This window comes from Trematomus bernacchii, unplaced genomic scaffold (genome assembly GCF_902827165.1).
Source record: "Trematomus bernacchii unplaced genomic scaffold, fTreBer1.1, whole genome shotgun sequence".
NCBI lineage: Eukaryota > Metazoa > Chordata > Actinopteri > Perciformes > Nototheniidae > Trematomus > Trematomus bernacchii.
The window spans coordinates 3,323,323-3,348,829 of record NW_022987611.1 but is presented as its reverse complement, the minus strand read 5'-3'; the positions used below and the strand labels follow the sequence as shown (position 1 = coordinate 3,348,829).

General features: G+C 41.7%; 2 protein-coding genes across 2 annotated transcripts in view; one reads left to right on the top strand and one right to left on the bottom strand.

The window, feature by feature from the left end:
* Positions 1 to 17,287, bottom strand: part of eme1 (essential meiotic structure-specific endonuclease 1) — a 28,117-nt gene extending 10,830 nt beyond the window's left edge. The window contains 7 exon segments of the mRNA XM_034132023.1: positions 2,241 to 2,358; positions 2,600 to 2,718; positions 3,329 to 3,418; positions 6,821 to 6,948; positions 13,260 to 13,930; positions 14,626 to 14,693; positions 16,932 to 17,287. Coding sequence (XP_033987914.1) covers positions 2,241 to 2,358; positions 2,600 to 2,718; positions 3,329 to 3,418; positions 6,821 to 6,948; positions 13,260 to 13,914 — 1,110 coding nt within the window. The 5' untranslated portion in view covers positions 13,915 to 13,930; positions 14,626 to 14,693; positions 16,932 to 17,287.
* Positions 17,288 to 17,460: 173 nt separating this feature from the next.
* mrpl27 (mitochondrial ribosomal protein L27) lies at positions 17,461 to 19,931 on the top strand. Its single transcript, XM_034132024.1, has 4 exons — positions 17,461 to 17,572; positions 18,433 to 18,561; positions 19,091 to 19,158; positions 19,256 to 19,931. The coding sequence occupies exons 1-4, from the start codon at positions 17,533 to 17,535 to the stop codon at positions 19,460 to 19,462; spliced, it is 444 nt and encodes a 147-aa protein (XP_033987915.1). The 5' UTR covers positions 17,461 to 17,532; the 3' UTR covers positions 19,463 to 19,931.
* The last annotated feature ends 5,576 nt before the right edge of the window (positions 19,932 to 25,507 follow it).

The following is a 25,507-nucleotide window of genomic DNA, read 5'->3' as shown; positions in this document are numbered from 1 at the left end:
CGTTTTACGGCTCCCTTTATTTTTGGCTAATTTAAATAATTGATTCTAGAGAACAATTATGGGTCGGTGTGTAGGAGACGCATTTACGTTTATTTTGCTTTGATTTATTTGGAACCTTTATTAATAAATTTTTCTGTTTCAGTGAGAGGTGCGCTTTGCTCAGGTGAGGGCGGGGCTAAAACCTTAAAGTGGACCCATCATGCTATATTTAAATGATATATTGTAGGGCCATACCTATATAAGGTATATTTATACGTTTCTGTTTTCAAAATACCAAACAGATCATGCATTTTAGCCATGCCTCATTTCGCTCTATGTGCTGTTTGCTGTCTACGGGTCTGATTCTGCTGACCACGCCCCCTTGCAGGAGAGGTGAGCCGTGCTCTGATCAGCTGCTGGGCTGTCAGAAGAGGGGGAGAAAAAGAGATCTCTGTCCTCCGTGTTTTATTATATAGAGTCGTTATTCATTTGTTTTAAAGCTCAATAAATAACAAAGAAGACCTTTGACCTGCACTTTTCAAATTTTGTCTGGAAGATTTAAACTTTAACGGACATCTTGACCGGCGAAAGAAAACCTAACTGAAACTCTGCCGCACGGTCCCCTCGTTCCTTGGAAGAGGCGGAGAGGTGGGTGTTTGTCATCTGCTGGTGGACTAACCGGAGAGAATTACAGTGCTTGCCTCGACGGGGAGGAATTGCATTGAATTAAAGCAGCGGGAGCAAACGCTTGCCTCGGGGAGGGAGAAAAAAAGCCACAGCAGAGAATAAACAGAAGGGTAACCATGGTAACTATGGGCGGGAAGTCTTCTTCGCTGCTTTTGTGGCAGACTACAGCGCCACTTACAGGCCTGGCATATGTACTACAGCGTCTCCAGCGCTTTCGAGCGGCAATGGCTGGCCGTGGCCCAACCCCACATTCCCCTGATAGGTGGAGAGTTGGCCCAATAGCCGTAGCGCCACTTCTGTGACGACATAGAAGTGTTCAAATCTGGACCAGTTTTGATCAGATCCGTTGCAGCCCCTTTTTTAGAGATTTGGGTATGGAGGAAAATAGAGAGGGTTGTGTTTTCTGACACTTGGTGAGTTCCCTGGAACACCGGGGACACATATTCATGTATAAAAGACGTACAAAAGTGCATTTTGCATGATAGGTCCCCTTCAAGTTGGAGGTGCGGTGTGTGACGGAGGGGCAGCAGGCAGCAGCAATACCGTCATTGACACGCAGACTTATTTTGAGTAAAAACTGATTATTAGGATCTGCATTTTAAGTTTACGTTGCAAGGGGATATTGTTTTTTCTGGAAATAAAATGTTCAAGGGCAACCAAAACGTCCAGTCTGACACTGCTTCCCAGCCCCAAGCTCTACATGTGGCCAAGAAAAAGAACCTTTGAAATATGGAGTTATAAAACAAACTGTTGGATTTTGGCCACTACACCTATCATGCTATTTTTAGGCAATAGCATAGGTCTCAGATATGTAAAAATCATGTCTATGAAGTGTTTTGCTCAAAATACCAAACAGATCACCCATTCTAGCCATGCCTCATATCCCTATATTTCAACCCTGTCACTAAAGTGCTGATTCGGGGTGTAAAGCTTCTTTTTTTTTTTTTTAAAACAATTGAAAAAAAAGAGAATAAAGAGGGGGCGGACCGTATGCCTGCTTATGCAGGACCTGGCAGATACTGTCTAAATGCTGCGATGAAACACCCTTTCTTGTTCAAAACCACATCAAGGATTATTTCTGAAACAGTATGGAGCTCAAACGCTTTTTCTCTTGCCGGAGCCCTTTTTATATCCGGCTTCTTACACATGCTCTCTCCAGTACAGCGTTAGCTCTGAGTGTAAGCGATGCTTGCTAATGTAAACACAGACCATGTTACTTCCAAAACACGTCGTGCATTGTTTCTGATCGCAACGTTTCTGATAGGGCCGTGGGCGTAAAGCACACATTTAATGTTGTCATGACGCAGCAAATCTGGATCAGCTCCGTTGTACCTCCGTTTTTAGAGATGTGGGTAAGGAGGAAAAGAGAGAGGGTTTTATTTTCTGACACTTTGAGAGTCTCCTTACACACCGGGGACACATATTTATGTATAAAAGACATAAAAAAAGTGCATTTGCATAATAGGTGACCTTTAAGGGATACATGAATAATATATTTAAAACAATTATATAATTATTGATTAATTTAACAGAATATAAAAATGCTTTTGTCCTTCCTTCACTAAACCACCCACCTCCTCCAGGTCAACCCGGGACACCTCAGGGAGAATCTGGGCTCCTCCGTTTTTCCTCCTCTTCTTCACTCCCCCCTCCTCACCTCCATTCTGTTTCTTTGTTTGTGACTTCTGCGATCTGAGGATAAAAAGTTTCACATGTTGTCACTCGGGTAAATCATATTTTTATACTGTATTATGTCTGCCTCCTGGATCTCCACTTTGAGGATGTTCTGCTTTAGTCTGTGATACATGTGAACATCTTTGAGTTTCAGATTCTTAGAAAAAATTAACAGTGCAGTATCAAGATGTCCCCTTAGGCTCTGGGAAATCATGTTGGGCAGTTTTTATTATTTTCTGCTGACACTGTGTGCAACTACCTGAAGTATTTCTCCAGGTCGAGGACCACCAGGCTGAGGGTCTTAGCAGGGTGACGTGTCTGATGCTGCTGCACCCAGGAGCTCAGTGTGGGACCGGAGCCTGCGCCATGCCTCTGCTCCTGACACACACACACACACACACACACACACACACACACACACACACACACACACACACACACACACACACACACACACACACACACACACACACACACACACACACACACACACACACACACACACACACACACACACACACACACACACACACACACACACACACACACACACACACACACACACACACACACACACACACACACACACACACACACACACACACACACACACACACACACACACACACACACACACACACATGATCCAGGCTTGGGTATATGATCATTCAATTGAATTGATCTATTTCTTTATACTATACTTGTTGCAGTACATAACATACAGACAACATACTTCTACTTATTATTCTATAACTAATCTCATGTCATTTTCTATTGGGTTACCTTGAATTCATATAATAATTATACTATTACACCATCTGTTACACTAACCTCTATATATATTTTCATGGCTCCATCTTGTTGCTGCTTGTTATTAGAATGTTTGATATTTCCCCATAAGGTTTATTACAGTTTCATCTGGTCTCATTAAGCAAAGGGGTCTATCACTCTGTTAATGTAATTGTTCAAGTGTAAAGCAGCAGCTGACCTGAATGTAGCTGTGGGTCAGAGTGATGAAGTCATCAACGGTCATCTGCATCACAACAAGTGCCTCTCGTACACACTCTGCATCCTCTGGCTGGACACATACAGGGTGTCACAAGACATTTTTCACCTTGCACGTTTTTTTTTTTCCTTTTCTTTATTATGTAATTTACAAAGACATGCATAACAGGAAATACAATAATAAAATACAAGGACAATGCTTGCACACATAAAAAACAAACAGAAGAATAACATAAGGGGTGGGGGGTTACAGTGTCAATTGTATTTTCTGCATGCAAAAGGTCTTGTATGAGTACATGATATACGCCATAACATAGATATACTTCGATTTTTTCCCCCTGTTCTAAATGTATTCTCTATATTATTCTCACTTTTTTTTACAAAGGGGAGTGGCCCAGATCCAGGATTGACCTTATCGTGACCCATAGTCTATTGTCTACCATATAAAAAATCTGATAGGAAGGAGGCAGCTTCTTCCATACTTTACATGTTGCTTCAGCCATTTATTTAAGTCGAAGCATTGGGCTTTCTGACTTTCCTTTTCATTAGAATGAGGCGTTTAGTTGAGAGGCATGCCTGTAATATTCACCCTTCAATAGAATTAGGGATGCTCCGATCGAACGGCCACCGATCCGATATCGGCCGATACTCACTCTCTACCGATCGATCGGTGCTCTCTAAACATGCCGATCGCGAGGGCCGATCGCATGACGTAAAATACATGACACTTTTCTCTGTACGCGGCAAAACAAGCTCGCCAAAATGGCTTCACCGGTCTGGCATTATTTTAAGGTGTCCGAAAAAGACAGTAAAATAGCGGTATGCAACGTGTGTGTGAAGCAGAAATCCTGCAGCTCCACCCGCTGTGATGGACCGGTGAGCGGAGCGAAACACACAAGAGTTAGACCTAACACACTTAGCTATTGTATCTACCTCTGGAACAAGCTAAACTAGTTATAAATATGTTTATTCTTCACTGTCGGGTCACTCATTACTGGATCAGTGAGCTGCATGAGACGATACTGACGGGCTGTCAGGAGAGGGAGAGAGGGGGAGAGAGAGGGGGAGAGAGGGGGAGAGAGGGGGAGAGAGAGGAAAAGAGAGCGCTTGCTCATTTCTCCCGTGGTATTATCCAAAGTGAATGTAAACTTGAATAATATACATAATTTGAATGTAATAATTAAGTTGATTGTTGTTTGTGGAAGCTCCAGTGAATGAGCCCCATTAACTGAGTTGTAAACATCACTTTAAATGGAAGATTTAAAGTGGTCCGGTCCGGATCCGGACCGAACCACAACTGTCTCTGGACTCTGAGCAAATTATACTTTTCATATGTATTATCTGTATTATCTGTGTTATCTGTGTTATCTGTATTATCTGTGTTATCTGCGAGACATCGCCACAACGCAACGAGTCAAAATTCTCCGCTATGTCCACTGCAAACAGCGCTCTGCATGTCAGACTGTTCCACTGTCTGTGTGTGTCTGTCAACGCTTTGGTCCAATCACATTCACCATCCCGTCAGCGTCTTTTCCCCCCACCAACAGTCTGCGAATCAGAGGCACAGTAGGGCGGGTCTTCGTGGAATGCGGGTTGGAAAAATGCGTGTGTCGTCTCTTTCAACCTGTCTGAGTCAAAGCGAGAGTTTTAAAAAAAGAAAAAGTCAGAGCGAGAGTTAACAGCTCATCTAGTTGCATCTGTACTGTAGCTAGTAGCCTAGTTTCACCTACTGGGGTGGCATGGGGTGGCAACTGCCACCCTAAAAATAGGCCTTGCCACCCCAGCTGCCACCCCAGCTGCCACCCCAGCTGCCACCCCAGTTGGCAGCTTTGTTTTGAAAGAAAAGTTGTGGCTCATCTGACATTTATGAGAGAAAGTCTCTAATGTCCGAGTGCAAGGGAATGCAGCACAAGATGCACGTCTTGTAACCCCTCCCCCGGCCCTGGCGCGAGCGTGGAAATATGATTGGCGGAGAATTCATTTGAACGGGACGGCGCAAAACGAGAAGCATTCGGACCCAAGTACTGAAGGAATGAGGTATTTGCGGTCTACAATGACAGAGAAGACACTGTCAGTTTGGCTGTACTCAGCATTGAATCAAAACACACTAAAGCTGTTGATCTTAATAAGTTTGTGAGGCGTTTTCCTGAACAACATGGTAATCGCCGCATTCAGCTGTAATAGACATGTCAACTTGATGCTCTGCTCACGGATGAGCATACACAACTGTTAAGATAATGACCTTACGTGTGTAAATATATTTTTTTCTTTGTGGGGGTCTGCCCCCAAAAAACAGTTTTAAGTCCTGAGAAAGTCAAATAAGATGGTGTGTAAAACTACACTGCCCAGCCAAAAAAAAGTAACCACTTTGATTTAACTAGGCCAGTAGGTAAGGACATTCCACTGGATAATAACTGAAGTATAAAATAATGCATGACTGAAGTGATGGAGACCATGTTTGAAGGCAAACAAAAAGAGGAAATAACAGGTCAAATCAAGCAAATCCCCCTCTCAGATTCCACAGCAACCAGAAGAACATAAATACTGGCTGGTGATTTGATTAATCAGCTTTGTGATGGAATAAAAAATGCACAGTGCATTTCCTTAGCTGTGGATGAGTCCACTGACACCACTGAGAATGCTCAGTTGCTGGTGTTTGTGAGTTTTTATGATGAGGCAAAGGGGGAGTTTGTTGAAGATGTGTTGGGCCTGACGAACCTCAGTGGACACACAAGGGGGCAAGACATTTATAAAGCAATAATGGGAATGCTGAATGAAAGAGGGTGCAGCTGCCTTTATTCATAACTGTGCAGCTCTTACACTGCGACTCTGAGGGATCAAGCACAGACACAATAACAATGAAAACTGCTGCATACAGATTTTTTTTGTTTTTGCAACCTCGTGTTAAGAATCTTGTTGCAATTGTTTAAAAGTTTGAATGACCGTAATAAACGGACCTTTGTCTTATTGAAACATTTTTTTTTGACCTTTAAGATTTGTATTTGAGTACCCCTGAGTTAGACCTTACACACTTAGCTATTTTATCTACCTCTGGAACAAGCTAAACTAGTTATAAATATGTTTATTCTTCACTGTCGGGTCACTCATTACTGGATCAGTGAGCTGCAGGAGATACTGACGGGCTGTCAGGAGAGAGAGAGAGGGAGAGAGAGGAAAAGAGAACGCTTCCGCTCATTTCTCCCGTGTTATTATCCAAAGTTAATGTAAACTTGAATAATGTATTTCATTTGAATGTAATAATTATGTTGGTTGTTGTTTGTGGAAGCGCCAGTGAATGAGCCCCATTAACTGAGTTTTAAACATCACTTTAAATGGAAGATCCCCATAGGCCCCGCCCACTCGATCGGATCGGCGATCGGTATCGGCCGATACTGATTCCGGCGATCGGCCCCAAAATTGGCGATCGGAGCATCCCTAAATAGAATGATTGAGTTTATGTGTGTGTGTGTACCACCTGTGCACAGGGGGCCCTCCTCATCCAGCTCACACTGCGTGGGATGCCTTGTTTCTCGATGGCGCAGTTACAGCCCAGAGCCTGCAGCGCCGCCAGCAGAGTCCCGCCTCCTTCCAGCTGTAAGAGAGCTGCAAACAGAAACACTGAAGCATGTCCTCAACAAACCCTCACATTGCTCAAATAATGGCTGCAATGCATACAAGTATATGAATGCTGAAAAGATTACACTAAACAGCAATGTTGGCTTAGTTGTGTCATAAAAAGGTGAAGACCTCTATGATAAAATGATAATGAATTATTGTTAAAATATTTGGAATTATGAAACTTATGAATATGTTGACGTTCGAACGGAGTTTCACCGATGGAAAAAGAGGGAAATCAAAAAACACAGCAGAATGTTTACTGATGAAGAACATACACTATATAGACAATATGTATTGGGACATTCCTGTTAATCGTTGAATTCAGGTGTTTCATTCAGTCCCATTGCATCTTGTATCTATGTCAGGATATAATGTGTTTAGGAAGGACAGACTGAAGGGAAAAGGAGGGGGTGTGTTGCTTTATGTGAGGAATACCTTTACTTGTAGGGAGATTGCTCTTCCAGCTAATATTGAGTTTGATTGTGTTGGTGTGGAAATCAAACGATCTGAGGAAATGTCCCTCACCATGATTTGCCTGTATCGACAACCCACCGCTAAGGTGGATTTCTATGACCAGGTAAAACTCATGCTGAATTCCTGTGACTCCAACAAAGAGCTAATTATTCTAGGAGACTTTAACATAAACTGGAATGACAAACAAAATAGAAAGAGCTTAAAACGGATCATGGATAAACACAACTTAATACAACTAATGGATCAACCGACTAGAATAACCAAAACCTCCAAGACTATTATAGATTTATTATTTACAAACAAAGCTGACAGAATAGTTAAAACCTATAACTTACTGACTGGTTTTTCTGACCATAATCTTGTTCTTTTTGCCTGGAAACTCATAAAAAAAAGGTTCATGGCCACACCTAAAACCCCTGCCTTCGGTTCTCGCTTCATCCCCAAAAACCTGCAACAACGTTTTATGGAGGCACTGAAAATTATTAATTGGGGGGACACTGTCTCCTCTGAAGACATTGGTGAAAACAGTAATCGGTTTATATCTAAAATTAACGATGCAATGTATTCCTTTTCAAGAAGAAGGTGCCTTAGGGACAGGAAGGAACATCATCTTCCCTGGCTGAATCTACAATGCAGGAATCTAATGAAATCTAGAGACCAACTATTAAAGCAGAGCTTGAAATCCGGACTATCCACTGATAGACAGAAATTCACTCATGCTCGTAACAAGGTAACACAAACAATAAGATAGGCCAAAGCGAACCTTTTCATCAATATAATTGAAGGTGCGAAAGGTAACGGTGAAAAAGTTTGGCAAATCTTAAAGGGGACCTATCATACAAAATGCACTTTTGTACGTCTTTTATACATGAATATGTGTCCCCGGTGTTCCAGGGAACTCACCAAGTGTCAGAAAACACAACCCTCTCTATTTTCCTCCATACCCAAATCTCTAAAAAAGGGGCTGCAACGGATCTGATAAAAACTGATCCAGATTTGAACACTGTCCTGACTTCAGGACGGTGGCGCTACGGCTATTGGGCCAACTCTCCACCTATCAGGAGGAGACAGCCACGGCCATTGCCGTTCGAAAGCGCTGGAGATGCTGTAGTACATATGCCAGGCCTGTAAGTGGCGCTGTAGTCTGCCACAAAAGCAGCGAAGAAGACTTGGTTACCATGATTACCCTTCTGTTTATTCTCCGCTGTGGCTTTCTTTCTCCCTCAAGCGTTTGCTCCCGCTGCTTTAATTCAATGCAATCCCTCCCCGTCGAGGCAAGCACTGTAATTCTCTCCGGTTAGTCCACCAGCAGATGACAAACACCCACCTCTCCGCCTCTTCCAAGGAACGAGGGGACCGTGCGGCAGAGTTTCAGTTTCAGTTTGTTTCGCCGGTCAAGATGTCCGTTAAAGTTTAAATCTTCCGGACAAAATTAGAAAAGTGCCGGTCAAAGGTCTTCTTTGTTATTTATTGAGCTTTTAAACAAATGAATAACGACTCTATATAATAAAACACGGAGATCTCTTTTTCCCCCCCTCTTCTGACAGCCCAGCAGCTGATCAGAGCACGTCTCCCCTCTCCTGCAGGGGGGCGTGGTCAGCAGAATCAGACCCGTAGACAGCAAACAGCACATAGAGCGAAATGAGGCATGGCTAAAATGCATGATCTGTTTGGTATTTCGAAAACAGAAATGTATAAATATACCTTATATAGGTATGGCCCTACAATATATCATTTAAATATAGCATGATAGGTTTCCTTTAAAGGGCCCATGTCATGGCCATTTCCACTGATCATAATTCCATTGTTGAGGTCTACTAGAATAGATTTATATTGTGCATTTTTCCAAACTCACATTGGTTTCTCATACAGCATCTCTGTAAACTACGTGTATTCACTGAATTTCACTCTCTGCCTTTAACGGCTCGTTGTAGCTCCAATAGCTCCAGCCCCCACCCTCCCTGTGAGCACAGTGTGCTCTGATTGGTCGGGACATTGTGAATCGCGCTGAGCTCCGTGGAGGTGTTGTTTCCTTGTTAGCGATACACAGCGAAACACAGCCAAACTCATCCTGAGCACACACAAAGTCACAGCCGAAGTAAAAACAATAAGTGTGGCTTGATATTGAGTAAGAAAAAGGTTGATAAACGCTGTGAGAATGGGTCTGCAGAGAGAATTTTGCCGCGATCCCAACTGTCTGTTATCAGCCTGCAGCCAGGGAGGAGAAATCAGCTGAGCTGCCTGTTCCCTGCACACAGATGTGTGTGTGAGGAAGTCCGTGGATTGGTCAATTTGGACCAATCAGCGGGGGCTTAACGTAACGGCTCCGCGGACGTAACGTAACGGCTCCACGGATTGGTCAATTTCGTTCCGGGTACGGCTTGACATCATGCCGTACCCGGAACAAAATGGAAGAAAAATGGACAATGACGTATCTCCAACGAGGCGTTTTGGGGAGGTATTTTCTGTGTTACAGTTTTACTCGCTACAGGGTGTACTTTGAGGGTTTGTGACTCTGCACACCGTTTACATGCATAACAACCTTCATAACACACAAGGGGACGGGTAATAACCGGAAAAGCATGACATGGGCCCTTTAAATAAACTATTAGGTAAACATAAGAAACAGGAAAAGAATGCTCTAGAATTAAAAATCAATGATGCCCTGCTGTATTGGCCAGCTCACTCAATGAGTATTTCATAAATAGTGCTCTGGACATTACAAAGCTCTTCTCGCCATCTGAGGTCTCACCTAGCCTGACTGTGGATACACATCCAGTTTTTGACCTGGAGGAAATCACAGAGGTTGAGGTAAAAAATATAATCTTAGGGTTAAAAGGTTCTAAGGCTAGGGATGCAGATGATTTAGACACCAACTTTATAAAGACACATATCGACGGTCTAATAAAACCAATTACTGTGCTAGTAGTAATCAATCTATCAGCACGAGGGAAGTTCCATCGACCTGGAAAGTGGCCACAGTGACATCGATTTTTAAATCTGGGGATAAGGCAATGATGTCCAATTACAATCAGCATCCTCCCCTGTGTCTCTATGATAGCTGAGAAATGGGTGTCAAAACTAATCACCAAACCTTTAGATAAAGGTTTCGCTCCACTCCACCCAATGCAGTTTGGTTTCCGTGCTCACCACTCCACTGAGACAGCTAACTGTGTCTTTGTGGAAAAGGTTAAATCTATGTTGGACACGAGCCCATATGTAGGTGCTGTCTTCCTTGATCTCAGGAAGGCTTTTGACACAGTTGACCACCAAGTGCTCCTTACAAAGCTGACTCATTTCAATTTTTCGGCAGATTTAATACATTGGTTTACGTCTTACTTATCGAACAGAAAATAGTGTGTTTTGGTCAACGGTGCCACATCGCCCTACCTTGTTGGGGTTCCAAAAGGTTCCATTCTTGGACCATTACTGTTTTCACTGTACATTAATGACTTGCCTAATGTATGTCCTGCCGATGATGCGGTCATCTTTGTACACGGGAAAAAGACTGAAATAATCTCATCCTGTCTCTCAAATGCTTTGGACAAGGTTCAACACTGGCTGAACAACATTTGCTTACAGTTAAATGTAAAAATAAACAGTATGCATGATGTTCAGTAAACGACCAGTACAAATCGAAGGATCTAATGTGTTTTTAAACGGAGCAGAACGAGAACTAGTCTCCCAGTTCAAGTATCTTGGAGTCATATTGGACTCGAACTTGACTTTTAAGAAACATATTAAGAAAGTATCCAATACTATTAAATTCAACTTGCAAAATGTTAAACAAATTAGACCTTTCTTAACTGTGAATGCTGCAAAGTCATACCTCCACTGTATGATTCTATCCCACATTGAATACTGTTTTACAAACTGGTCGTTTGCTTGTGTCACAAACCTGAAACCCATAGAACAGCTGTACAAGAGAGCTATCAAGGTGTTTGACAGAAAGCCTTATTCATACCACCACTGCACCATCCTTGAAAAACATAATTTCTTGAGTTTTGACCATTTTAAGTCTTTTAAAAGTATGTGTTTTATTTATAAATGTTTACATGGACTGGCCCCCCCTCCCTTAGGGGAATTCATCCACAGAAAACACACTGGACGCTGCACTAAGTCAGAAACCAGATGAGACTGTGAAGTCCACCGTAGACGGACCACTTTTGGACAAAATGTACTTTCAATTAAGGGCAGCTCATTGTGGAATAGCCTCCCAACTGAGATACGGGATTGTCCCACTCTCAATAGTTTCAAAGGTCAACTCAAAGAATGGTTGAGAAACAAAGAGATGTGCAATCACTACTAAATGCACTTCAATACAGGGGTATCTCCTCTTGCACTTTAGGTAGCTCTTGTATCTTCTCTTGCACTTTACATGTCGTTGCTGCTATATTGTATTACCATGTCATACATACTTGTATGCTGCTCTTGCTCTCTTGCACTTTTTGCATAACATGTATTTTGTTTTTACAATATTTGTAAAATGTAAATTTCTTAAAGAGGACCTATCATGCAAAATGCACTTTTGTACGTCTTTTATACATGAATATGTGTCCCCGGTGTTCCAGGGAACTCACCAAGTGTCAGAAAACACAACCCTCTCTATTTTCCTCCATACCTAAATCTCTAAAAAAGGGGCTGCAACGGATCTGATAAAAACTGATCCAGATTTGAACACTTCAATGACGTCACAGAAGTGGCGCTACGGCTACTGGGCCAACTCCACCAATCAGGAGGAGACAGCCACGGCCATTGCCGTTCGAAAGCGCTGGAGACGCTGTAGTACATATGCCAGGCCTGTAGGTGGTGCTGTTCTCACAGAATCAGCCCTTGCAAAAACAGGGGTAAAAAAGTGCAATTTGAGCGAAATGAGGCATGGCTAAAATGCATGATCTGTTTGGTATTTTGAAGAAAAAAAAGTATAAATATGCCTTATATAGGTATGGTCCTACACTATATTATTATAATAAAGCATGATAGGTCCACTTTATTCACATGTTTTTTTGTGAGGGACTGCGGATGGAAATGAGCTGAAAGCTAAATCTGGCACTGTTACGACACATTTTAATGTTTTAAGTGTTTATTACAGTGCATTATCCCTCCGAAATAAACGATTAAAATAAATAAAAATAAAATGTGTATAAAATCAAGCACCTCGCCATGCAGTCTGCCTTTACAAACATTTGTGAAAGAATTGGTCGTTCTAAAGAGCGCACTGAATTTTAACGTGGTACTGTAATAGGATGCCACCGTTGCAACCAGTCAGTTCTTGAAATGTCTTCTCTCCTAAATATTCTACGATCAACTTTAAGTGGTATTATTGCAAAGTGGAAATGTTTAGGAACCACAGCAACTCAGCCACGAAATGTCAGACCATGTAAAAGTGGCCAAAGCTCTGCTGACTCAATAAATGCACAGTCACAGTTTGGCATTGATATAAACACCAAAGCTATAGGAGCTTCATGGTTTTCATGGCCGAGCAGCTGCATCGAGCCTTACATCACCAAGCACAATGCCAAGCGTCGGATGGAGGGGTGTAAAGCACGCTGCCACTGGACTCTGGAGCAGTGGAAACCTGTTCTGTGGAGTGACCAATCACGATTCTTTATCTGGCAGTCTGATGGACGAGTCTGAGTTTGGCAAATGCCAGAAGAATGTTACCTGCCTGACTGCATTGTGCAACTGTAACGTTTGGTGGAGGAGAGATAATGCTATGTGTAATGTGTAGGTGGCCTAATACTTTTGTCTATATAGTGTATGTTGTGAATGCTTCTCAGCACAAAATGACCTTAAGCACTGTGCTGATTGTTTCTCTGTACCTGGGTCGACAGCCACCACCATGTGCTTGATGCACTCCTCCGGCCTCAGAGCCTTGGCAGCCTCAGCCAGAGCTTTCCTCTCGGCTCTCTGCCTCTCCTGTTCCTGCCGGTGCCCCTCCTTGGCCCTCTGATGGCCCTCCCTGTTCTGCTTCTCCATCAGAACCTCTTTCCTGGAGCTCTGGATCTCCAACGTCTGCTTGGCAGCATTCTTCTTGGTGTCGGCGGGTGGCAGCCCTTGCTGAGGGAAAACTGCAGCCTCATCTGGGCTCACTGTTCTCACCTGATGGAAGCTGAGCGGTTGCTCTGACTTTGACAAGCCATTCTGTCGAGAGAGCTGTAGATCCCCCAGTTTGGATGGCGAATAGTGTTCAGCATCTTTCCCATTAGTGACAGAGGAGGAGGCACTAATCACACTTTCCTGTCTCTGTTTGAGTCTCTGTGCCAAAGGGACGTAAGGTGCATCGTCATCAGAATCGCTGCTGATCATCATTACATCAGCCGCTCCTGAATATGTGCCCACATTGCCTGAGTGTGTGTTATCTGTGCTGCTCTGGGAAGCTGGGTGGGGGTGTCGACCCGACTGCAGGAAGTCAAACACCGGAAACTCCTCATCCAGGTCGCTGCTGGAGTCACTGCAGCCACCATGTTCCCTCATGCCCGAGCGACAGTAACTGGATATAATGAGACAAAAGTATTACAGGACCATCAAGGAGCAGGCTATTCCAAGCTCCAGGAGTGCTTTTAATTCTGTTATAGACATCCCACCAAGTTTCATTCAACAAATCTACATTTTAGTCTAGTTGAAAGCATAGTTAACCTCGAAATGTTGTACCCCAAAGTTTTATGTTCGAAATGTCTAGTGCGGGTCCCCAGCACATAGAAACTGCCGGATGCTAACTTGCATATGTTGGGCAATTTTCACAATTAGCATAAGTTGTGTTAATAAAAATGAATGGCATTATGGAAACAATAATTAAAAAATGACTTGGCCGATTTGGAAAATGTTACAGTGATTGTGGAGGTAATTGAGGATGCCGAGTCCATTTATGACATTTTCAGGATATAAAATTTGACCAGAAAGTGGCCATATTTGTAGTCCCAATCGACTCGGCATCCTCAGAAACCCCAAAACTAATCCAAAATTGTCAAAATCAGACAAGCGATTGTTGAACTATTGTCTCCTATTGGTAATTCTTGCTAATTAACTAAACTTATGCTAATTAACGAATTTTACGATAATTGTGCAAATTGCCCAACATATGCAAGTTAGCATCCTGCAGTTTTTATGTGCTGGGGACCCGCACTATACATTTCTAACATAAAACTTAGAAACGGGTTCACTATAGGGACTATAGCTGCGTCTCACTTCCCAAAACTTGCATCCCTTGCGTCTTAGTCCCTCCCACCAGGGATGCATGGAGAGATGCAAAGAAACTACGAGAAGAGAGAGGAGGCAAGGAAATTAGTTTTAAGAGCAATGGGACGTCCTTTCCTCGGAGCGTCACGTTAAGCAAAATCACGTAATTCATGTCTCAGCTGTGACTGAATGGAGATGATACAATAAATACAATAAATACAAATGTAAAACAAAAAAAAGCTGTTCTTGCTCACAGACATTAAATCTGTCTCTCTTTTAATTGTATTGTGTTCATAATAAAAATGAATTGGAGATCATGAAATGTTTCCAATATATGAATACAAATATTTTTGTCCACTTTGTCAGATATATCACATATTTTGAATATGATACATTCATTCAAACAAAACGCTGTATAAAACTGAGGAGTATAATAATAAGAATAATAAGAAGAAGAATTGTGTAGCAGAGTTTCCGTTAGCAGGTAATTACCGGACTATGACCGGATGGCTAATAACACGGGAGTAACTCTCTTTTCCTCTCTCCCTCCCTCTCTCCTGACAGCCCGTCAGTTTCTCATCCAGCTCGCTAAAACTTCACTCGCGTTTATGTCCATATCGATCAGATCCAGCTCTCCTGATCGGCCTTTATAGAGAGCACTGATCAAACTATTAAGAGTGAATATCGGCCGATAATGACCGGCGGGGCTCCCCCCCGTTGACAGTTCACTGTCTAGCACTGGCTTCGTAATTTTGGCTAAGCTAACCTGTAGCTGCTCCCTCCACACTCACAACAACTTCATACAGACATCAATAAAGCAGCTGTATTCGCCATACAGGAAACACACATTTAAAACGGTTTTGCCTGCCGTTTTTGTGTACACAAGCATTCATTAATGGCTCGGAAAGTGGCGCTGTACCTTAATAATATAAAGGCTTGTATTTGCGTGCATTTCCTGCTCGGAAAGTGGCAATGTACTGAGAGTGGAGGTGTCCTGAGATTAGCGCCTGCAGGCAGGCTCCATGGACCTGTCAGCTCCGGACAGCGCAAAATGCGTACATGAAGCGCTACGTCATGAACGCAAGAAATCTACCCTCGTGGGGGCGCGCTCATGTGATTGGCTTATAATTAAGGAGACATCTGATTGGCTATAGATAGAAAAAATTACAAGTACGAATCGGGTCACCGTCAGGGGAGTCTCAAAAAACTCACACACGAATGCATAGCGATCCATGCACAGAAAGCGGGTTGTGTTTGTAGGTTCAGAGGTTTTAAACGGAAAACAAATATGTGAGGATCAAAAATACACATGTAAAACTTTTTTCTGTATTTGGATTTTATTTACATGTATATGAAACGGAACACATTTGTGTTTGCATTGACAAACACAAGTGTGGATCCGGAAATACAAGTGTGAATCCTTCTGTGTGCATGTGTGTATTATGAGACTGTTCTGAGCCCATACACAAGCCCATGTTTCTCACTACATTGTAAGTACAACTTATTAAAAAGATCAGTTCAATGCAACTAATGTCATCTTAGTGTTATTGCATGATATTAAAATTGGTTTGCCATGAATTTAGTGATGGATTGTAAACATTTGAAATGTAGCATTTAAGTGTTTCTCAGTTGCAATGTTGTTGTTTTAATAAATCAGACACTGATGGTGCAAGGCTGTACTGTACCTCTTTATATAGGCTTTTTGTCCCTAACAAATAGTTTTTGCGCTGATCAGGGGGTACTTGGCTGAATTTTTTTTTCAAAGGGGGTACATTATTGAAAAAAGTTTGAGAACCACTGGTCTATGGTACAGACTAGTATTCAATTCAGAAAGGGATTTGAAGACATTCGGTCACATGACAGATAAGCTATTGAATGAAAAAGCCATGTTCTATTACAACATTTATATAAAATATACAAATTATCCATTATTATTTTAAATGAATGTGCTCCATCAACCAATTTATTAGAATTGAAATTCATGATTTTAACTAATATTTTATAATATATATTTTAACTCAGCATTAAGGTATTCATTTTTTTAAACGTTTCTGGCGATAAAAACAACAATTTATTGATGGTCCCTAAATGAGTGTATGCGGGTTAAGTACGAGGGCTACGAGGTTGAGCTTAACAGTCTTCCTGCTGCCAACTCCGGTGGAAACTACAAGACGTCGAGTCGCTGGATGCGGCAGTCGAATATCCAATATCCAATTTAAAACTATACTTCACCGCGGTGTCTAAGCTGCCAACATTTAAACAGAGAGCATATCTTTGGTTAACCGGATGTGTCACACCGTGCTTTGTATACTCACTTGAAACGATATCTTGTTGCAGGCGTGTGTTTACTAATGAGGTAAAGTAGTAATGTAAATACTTGCTACTAGCAGAAATTATTCATTAAATTCAACGTACGGAACGTTAAATTGTGTCTGCAGAGCTTTTAGACTTCCCGGGTTGCAGATTGCACGGTAATGTTGCATTCGAGTTTATGGAACGTTTCGGAACTTCCGGTCCCCCACAGCCTGTAAGAGAACTAAAGTGTATGAATTTACACATTAAATACAAGCGCATTGCTTGAGTAATATATTTGTGTTTGTTTTATAAAAAGGAAAGTTGGTCATTAACCTCAATTACAAAATTTTTTTTACTGAAACATGGCATTTTGTAAATCCTATATAATAATAATTATATTTATAATGATATAATAATATAATGCAACATAAATCCAGGCATTTTAAATATATGTTTTAGTATTTGCACTATCAAGCTCACGTTACTTCGTTCGCTTTTAGCTTCAGCTTCAACTAAAGAGTATTTCAGAAGGCTTGCGATCTACTGCATCTTTCTTGGGGATCTTAAATGCAGCACCGTTTCCGGATGTGACGGTATGACGTAAGTGACGTCAGATTCAAGATGGCAGCGCTTGTGTCCTTGATGCTCAAATCCAGAACCGGTTGGTATCAAACATCTAAATTTGTTATTTCTACATTCCCGCATATTTACAAATTGCTTGAGAAAAATATTCATTTATTCTCAGCCACTTGCCATTTGTACACGTTTTAAATGTGCTACATGCTAACTAAGCTGAGCGAGCTGTTCAGTCTGTACATTAGCACTTCATGTCATTTAACGCATACTTGATACCAGCGTAAACATCGATATATATTTTTGAACAAGAATATTACTTTTGACGTTCGTAGAGATTTACTGACGTAATGAGAAATATATTGGTAGTCAGATTCTTTACTTGAGTAAAAGTACTAATAGCACACTGTAAAAACACTACATTTCAAGTAAAACTACTGCATCAAGAATGGTACTTAAGTCAAAGTACGATTAAGAAAATGTGTTCAAAAGTATGAGTAGTAAAATAACTCATTGCGGAAAAAGCAACATTTAAAAAAAATTATATTTTAGAAATATATTAAAGCAAAAGCATGGAAATCTTCACATTTATCTTTGAAATATATTTGATCAAAAAACGTCTTTGCAGAATTGATGCCAATTCATTTTCAGATAACCCACTCAGGGTTTATTGTATATTTAGTTACCTAAATATAACGTTGGATGGCTATATCAAATAATAATAATAATTGTTGTGTGTTAAAATCTAAATTTATAAAAAAAGTAGTAAATCAATCTCCAAAATATATGCAGTGGAGTAAAAAGTACAAAATTGTCTTCCAAAATGTAGAAGGGTTGAAGTATAAAGTAGTATAAAATGAAAATTCTAGGGTAAAGTACAAGCTTATGATTTGTCTTCATGAGATATGGAAGCTGACCCCACATGAATGTCTGTGTGCTCCTGGGCAGGAGTTCTGGTTCCGGCTCAGACCGCTCTCCTGGACCTGCTGAGGTTTGCCTCTAAGAAGGCTGGTGGCAGCAGTAAGAACGTCGGTGGAAAAAGCGCTGGGCGGAGATATGGATTCAAGAAACAAGATGGTAATATAAATATATGTAAAATACAAATTCTCTGTTACCTATTCTTCACTAGCCTCAAGTTACTTTGAAGTGTTTATACACCTGGTAAATGCAATCTCTTCTATTTCAAATTACAATAGCTATTGTTGTAGGGATTGAGAATGTAAAAACACAGTGAAGAGAAGAGCTGATGCTGATGTTTATTTAAATGCCTAATGTTTAAGAGGCCTGGCAAAGTAGTCAATATTTCTTTGTGAACAACACAAACTAAAAATAAATAAAATAAATGTACATTCCCATGAGAGTTTTTCAGGTTAAGGTTTCATCTACACAAACATTTCCTCCTTGTTCAAGGTTGTGGTGTTCAGTTTAAAAAGGCCCTGATTGAACTGTCATTGTGGAGGCTGCTGTTTAACAGTATTGTTTTATACATAGTGTTGTGTTTGTTACTTTACTTTCCTAGTCTGCAAAATAATGCAGACATAAATACATATTTATAATAATACCAGACATAAGTTGATCTATCATCTCTTTTTAATTTGCTCACAAGGTAATTTTGTCCATGCGGGTAACATCCTTGCGACACAGAGGCTGTTGAGGTATCACCCAGGAGCACATGTGAGTTACACTTTCTATATCAAACAATGTTGTGATGTAGTAGAAATGTACACATCTCATTGAGCCTCTCCACCTGTGCTCCTTCTTTACATCGCAGGTGGGGATGGGAACCAACAACACTCTGTTTGCTCTGGAGAATGGCTACATCAAGTTCACTAAGGAGGTGTTTGTCCCTCCCCCACGCAGCGCAGAGGCCACCCAGGTCATCACCAAGCTGCCCAAAGGAGCCGTGCTCTACAAGACCTTCATCAGCGTCCTGCCGGTCCCACAGGAGGGCAAGTTTAGACTGGTGGACATGGTCTGAGGGGACTGGACTGGGACGCCATTGGTGCCCAGCTGTTCTTGAAGTTGTTAGGATGAAGAAGGATTTGTTTGAGTGACACTTTGACTGATTTCTCGAGAGCAAAGTGACTATTGGCCTCTCCTTAGCTTCCTCAATCCAGTCCCATCATTCGGTGGCGCTTCAACAGAAGTTTAACTCGGTCGCACATGGATGTTTATTTTATTTACACAACACAGAAGTGAATATAATGTATTCCAATTATTGTGATGCCAGCAGGGACATAATATCAGCAGTAAATATTAAAATCATCCCAATATAGTCCAGGATATTTGTCTATAACCATAAATTGGTGATAATCATAATCATCATATTGTTAACTGGTTTTCTGCATGGTCACCCAGTACTCACCACTTTAAGGAACTAAGGTTCTGTTACCATGATAATGAATATGTGCTGTATTTACTGTATTAAAGTTTTATGTGCGAAAATCTCTAAGTGAAATTACTTGAACAGTTGCATTAGTCATCTCTATGAGGGCCAACTGTAAGCACTGCAGTCCTACGTTATAACTATACTATTTCACATGAGGTTTACCTGCTGAGCTCTAATGTAGAGCAGAAATTATGAGTCTGCTTACCTGAATGAGCTTTAAAATCTACACACAATATTTACACAGAGGAGGAAAAAACCCCAAATGTAATCTGCCATGATGAATGAAACAGTCAATGTCCAGACATCATGTTACTCACATTATGACAAGATGAAGTCAAACACCCTGAGCACGGCAGTGTGCGCAATTTAAAATGACTGATTACATTAGATATGCATTTATTGTATGTGTTTCTTGTCAAATTCATCCGGTAATAGTAAAAATCAACTTAATGTTATCAAACTACATCCCCACAGTCTGTTTTAAGCACATTTACATTTTTGAGTTTCCAAATATTGATTTATCACCAATGTCTTTTTACTTCAACTTAGATTTTTTACTTGTTGATTCACAGTTATTTAGGGTTAGTTATTATAGAAATAATTAAGATTTGAAACAAAGTTTATAAATGCTTAAATGGAAAGGCAATACCAAAACTGGCCACCAGATGTCGTACAATCCCTCCTACATGACTTATTGTGCTCCTCAATTTGATTTCACTGTATTTGTGTTCACTTTGTACATTTACATTGCAGGTCTATTTCTTCATATATTGAAGTAACAGACGTATCTTCAAATTGATACCTCCATGGGTTTAGGATTCCTCAGTTAAAGCAAGGCTGAAGTCGAATAGTCCATTTAGCTTAAGAACCTTCCTAACGGAGTGAAATGACCCGGAAGTCCCTCAGTGGCAGCCATGATAAGTGCCGTTCGAATTCTCTAAATGAAAGGAAAGGAGGTTTCAAACTTCCTTTATAAGCTCCTTTAGCTTAGGAACCACTGGACCTCCCTAACCGAAAGGAGAGGAGAAAATGCTGCCCCACAATGCCTTGCAGCCGCAGCATTTGCCGTCACACATGTGGTAAGTTGCCAAAGTGCTTTGTTTTGAACGTTCATCAGTATTATAATCAAAAAGAGAAATATGAACGTTAGTTTTTACTGAAATGATCAAATAAAGTCAACATTTCACAGTCTTTACTGAGCTGTGTGGGGTTTGTTCAACTTTTAAAAAGATGTTTGAATGGTGATATACACAGTGGTAGATGTTAAGGACTAACGTTTATAATAAATACATTTGTATTGATTTTAAGATCTTTTCATACAATCATACGTATTGGGATCATTTGTATTAATGTGGACCGGAGGGAGAGGGTGACGAGCATAAGTTTCACTTTCCTTTTTTATTTCATTTCCAATATGTTTCTCTGTTGTCCCCGTTCATAAAGCATAAAACAACAGCATCAGAGCACGGTGCAGAGTCTCTAGATGAGTTTACAGTAGTCCCTCGTTCTTATTAAACATCCATGTTGTAGTCCGCTGTATAGAAAACTGTAGTTTCCATAGTTTCCCCACAGCAGCAGAAGCACATTTATGACGTCCGCTGGCGCATCTATCTGGCACACGTCGGATAGTGAAAGTGCAGTCGGATTCTCTAAAGTACCGCAGTCTCTTCTCCTAAATCCTTTTGAATTCTCCTATCCACTATCCCTTAACCCCGTGACGTTTCACACAGAGGTCAAGGAATAGACGATAGGGTTAGACGTTAGGAGCTGATTTTTGGACTATTCGACCGCAACCCAAGTCTTTGGTGATTGCCATTCTTGCAGAGAACTTGGGACTACAAATCAGCCCGGGACTCTCGACCGGCCCACTTCGGTACCGCCAGTAAACCGCAAGTAAATTATCAACGGGGGGGGGGGATGCTAGTGAGTTGTCCGACCGGCCCACTTCTTCAGTACCGGCCCATCGGGATTCGTCCCGAACGTCCCAATGGTCCCGCCCATGTGGTCTACTCTAGATATGATCAATCCTTGTAGATAATATGCTGTGAATGGTACAGGCTTATCAGCAAGATGTTTTATCAGCATTCCTCTGAAAGTGGTTGACAGGGGTTATTAAATAAAAATAAAAAGTTGTATTTCAGAGGCTTGTGGTATGCAGAGGGATTGTGGGCAATGCTTGGTTCACTATAAGGGAGTTCCACCTCCGTCATGAAGCAGAACAAATTATGGATATAAAGAGTCAACTGACTATGTCTTAGATGGGCAGGGTAAATTGCTGTCTGATTGGTTAATATTAAGGACGAACTGAGGAATGTTTCCATAAACTACAAGGGTTTCTTTGATATCTGTGACACTGTTTACGTCCTGCACAACAACAAAGTGCAGTGTTGTTCTCTCTGATGCTTCCTGCTTGTGGTGAGTTTGTGGATTGTGGTTAGTGTTAGATTTGGGTTAGAGATGAACTCTGCTGTCATACTTTACCTCTCCATCTCAGAGTAACAGTCATAGTGCTGAGTGCAGGCCAAACATACTTACTGTTTGCCAAAGAGACCTCTAAGGGAGCAATGCTTATTTGTAACTTAATCATACAATCTTTTTACTATTTTTGTATTGATATAGACATGTGTGTAGAAACTCAGTTTGAAAGAAAATGTTTGCGATACCCATGCTGCCCAGGGGTTGAGTCCTATTTATTCTGATGATTCCCTCTTTATTGTTTGGCACCATCAGCAGGTCAAAGTTGTCTTGGACCTAGTGAATATCTTAAATTGGACCTATCATGCTATATTTAAATGATATATTGTAGGGCCATACCTATATAAGGTATATTTATACGTTTCTGTTTTCAAAATACCAAACAGATCATGCATTTTAGCCATGCCTCATTTCGCTCTATGTGCTGTTTGCTGTCTACCGGTCTGATTCTGCTGACCACGCCCCCCTGCAGGAGAGGGGAGACGTGCTCTGATCAGCTGCTGGGCTGTCAGAAGAGGGGGAGAAAAAGAGATCTCCGTCCTCCGTGTTTTATTATATAGAGTCGTTATTCATTTGTTTTAAAGCTCAATAAATAACAAAGAAGACCTTTGACCTGCACTTTTCAAATTTTGTCTGGAAGATTTAAACTTTAACGGACATCTTGACCGGCGAAAGAAACTGAAACTGAAACTCTGCCGCACGGTTCCTTGGAAGAGGCGGAGAGGTGGGTGTTTGTCATCTGCTGGTGGACTAACCGGAGAGATTTACAGTGCTTGCCTCGACGGGGAGGGATTGCATTGAATTAATGCAGCGGGAGCAAACGCTTGCCTCGGGGAGGGAGAAAAAAAGCCACAGCAGAGAATAAACAGAAGGGTAACCATGGGCCACCTATGGGCGGGAAGTCTTCTTCGCTGCTTTTGTGGCAGACTACAGCGCCACTTACAGGCCTGGCATATGTACTACAACGTCTCCAGCGCTTTCGAGCAGCAATGGCCGGCCGTGGCCAGGGCTGGACTGGCCATCTGGCATACCGGGCATTTTCCCGGTGGGCCGACGTGCCTTTTGGGCCGACACGTAATTTATTTATTTTTCTGAAGTCCCGGCCCATAAGACGGGTAGATTGGCCCTCTGTTTAAATGTTTTTAGTAATTGACACTGGGCCGGCCCAATCAAATCTTTAATCACCTCCCCCTTTGGGCCGCTCGGTGTGCATCATTAAATCACGCCCCCAGGAGGTGAGCCGGCCGTTGAAGCCAAATCGCCTTTTTTTTCGAGAAAAAAAAAAGTTCGAGTTAGAAATGGAGAAGGCGAAGGCGAAGACGAAGGCCAAGCGAAAAGGGGGAGCAGAAAAATTGCGGGCAAGAAAAAAGCAGGCCCTTCGTGCTGATGTTGCCGCTTGTGTCAAAATAACCGACATGTTTAGTACAGGTGCAGGTCCATATTCAGCACCCGTGGCCGATATTGGTGGTGGTGAGGAAGATGATGAGAGGGAGAGAGATCCGCGCGAGTGGGGAGAGGGAGGAGAACTCGCGGTAAGCAGAAGCTAAGAAAATTAGGAAAAGATTATTATTAAGGTTATGATACTCTGTAGTTCTGGAACCCATTAATATCCCCTTGATGAAGCACTAATAAGACAAATATTATTAGAGAAACATTCGTTAGCCTACAAGCTAGTAAGCTGGCTATTTTAGGTTTTCCCTGGCAAGTTAAAATATAGCTTAATGGGACTCTGATACGTTGTCTCATTGAAAGAATGTCATTATTTTGTTAACCACCATTCATGAACAATTACTGTCAGCTGGCAGCTTGTTTTGTTTAGTTTATTTACTTATGGGTTTATAAGGGCAACAGTGGTCTTTTGGGACCTGAACAAAATGTTTATAGTCAGCTTTTTGTGGTAGTTTTGATTGACAATATATAGAATGAATAATATAGAAATAGAAGAAAAAATGTAGGCACACATGTAGTTTTGACCATTAACTGGGTGGTATTGTTATGTCAATGCCTATTTGTATGGACCTCTATCAGGGACCAAAGAGGTCACCTGCATCCTTTTTGACTCTCCCAAAGCCCCCCAACTACACACACACACACACACACACACACACACACACACACACACACACACACACACACACACATACACACACACACACACACACACACACACACACACACACACACACACACACACAGAGGAATGGACGCTGGACATAGTGCCCCTCTCCACAACAAGCATTCATTTTAGTTATTTCAGTCTAGTATATAAGTTACTTTGTGTGTACAGCAGCGACGTGTAGTCAGTGGAGGCAGGGGAGGCAGGGGAGGCAGAGCCTCACCTGTCATACTCCAATGTAACGGAAAAACAACTAAAGAAAAACGAAATAGTAATAATAATAAAATGTCTCCACTGATCTGTGTTGTAAGTGTGATTTATGTATGATTCTAATCGCTTTTTATAGTCAAAATCAGCAAATTTTACGAGCTCCGCTACGGGAGCGATGACAAGTGAGGCAGGGGCGTGCTCTGCCTCTCGTAAGCCCACAGTAACTTGCTGGAGCGCGGGCACTAATGTAGCGCGGGCACTTATTTTGTGAGCGCGCTCAAGCCAGTTACTGTGGGCTGAGGTGAGGCACAGATGAGATCTGCCTCACCTCAGAATGCGTCACCCCACAGAAACTGGCTGGTAAGCGGGCCCTAAGCGCATGCCTGTTACCATCTCACTGTAGGTCACCAATGTAATGTTTGTAGATCCCTTTATTACATTTATCCTCACCATCCATAGTCTCTAAATAATTTATTTCACGTATATATGATATTTAGGCTCGCTGGTCTCAACGGCAATGAAAATGCACCAGGGGAGGCAGCCATAACCTCTGCCGCACTGAAGGGGGCGCACGTGAGCCCACAGGTTCTTGTTGCTACTGTAATTCTACGCAGAGACGGGAGACGCAAACAACAAACTAGACTTTTGAGACTACAGGAAGATAAGGAGGACTTTTACAAAAAAGTAATAGAGATTGTTGTCCAGAAGGATAGCATGGACTTCATCTTCAAGTCAAGGTAAGACCACATTTGTAATGAAAATGGGATCTTACTAAGAAAGAACAATCCAATATTTAGATTGTGGGTATCCTTTTGTTGAACGGTCTGTTTAAA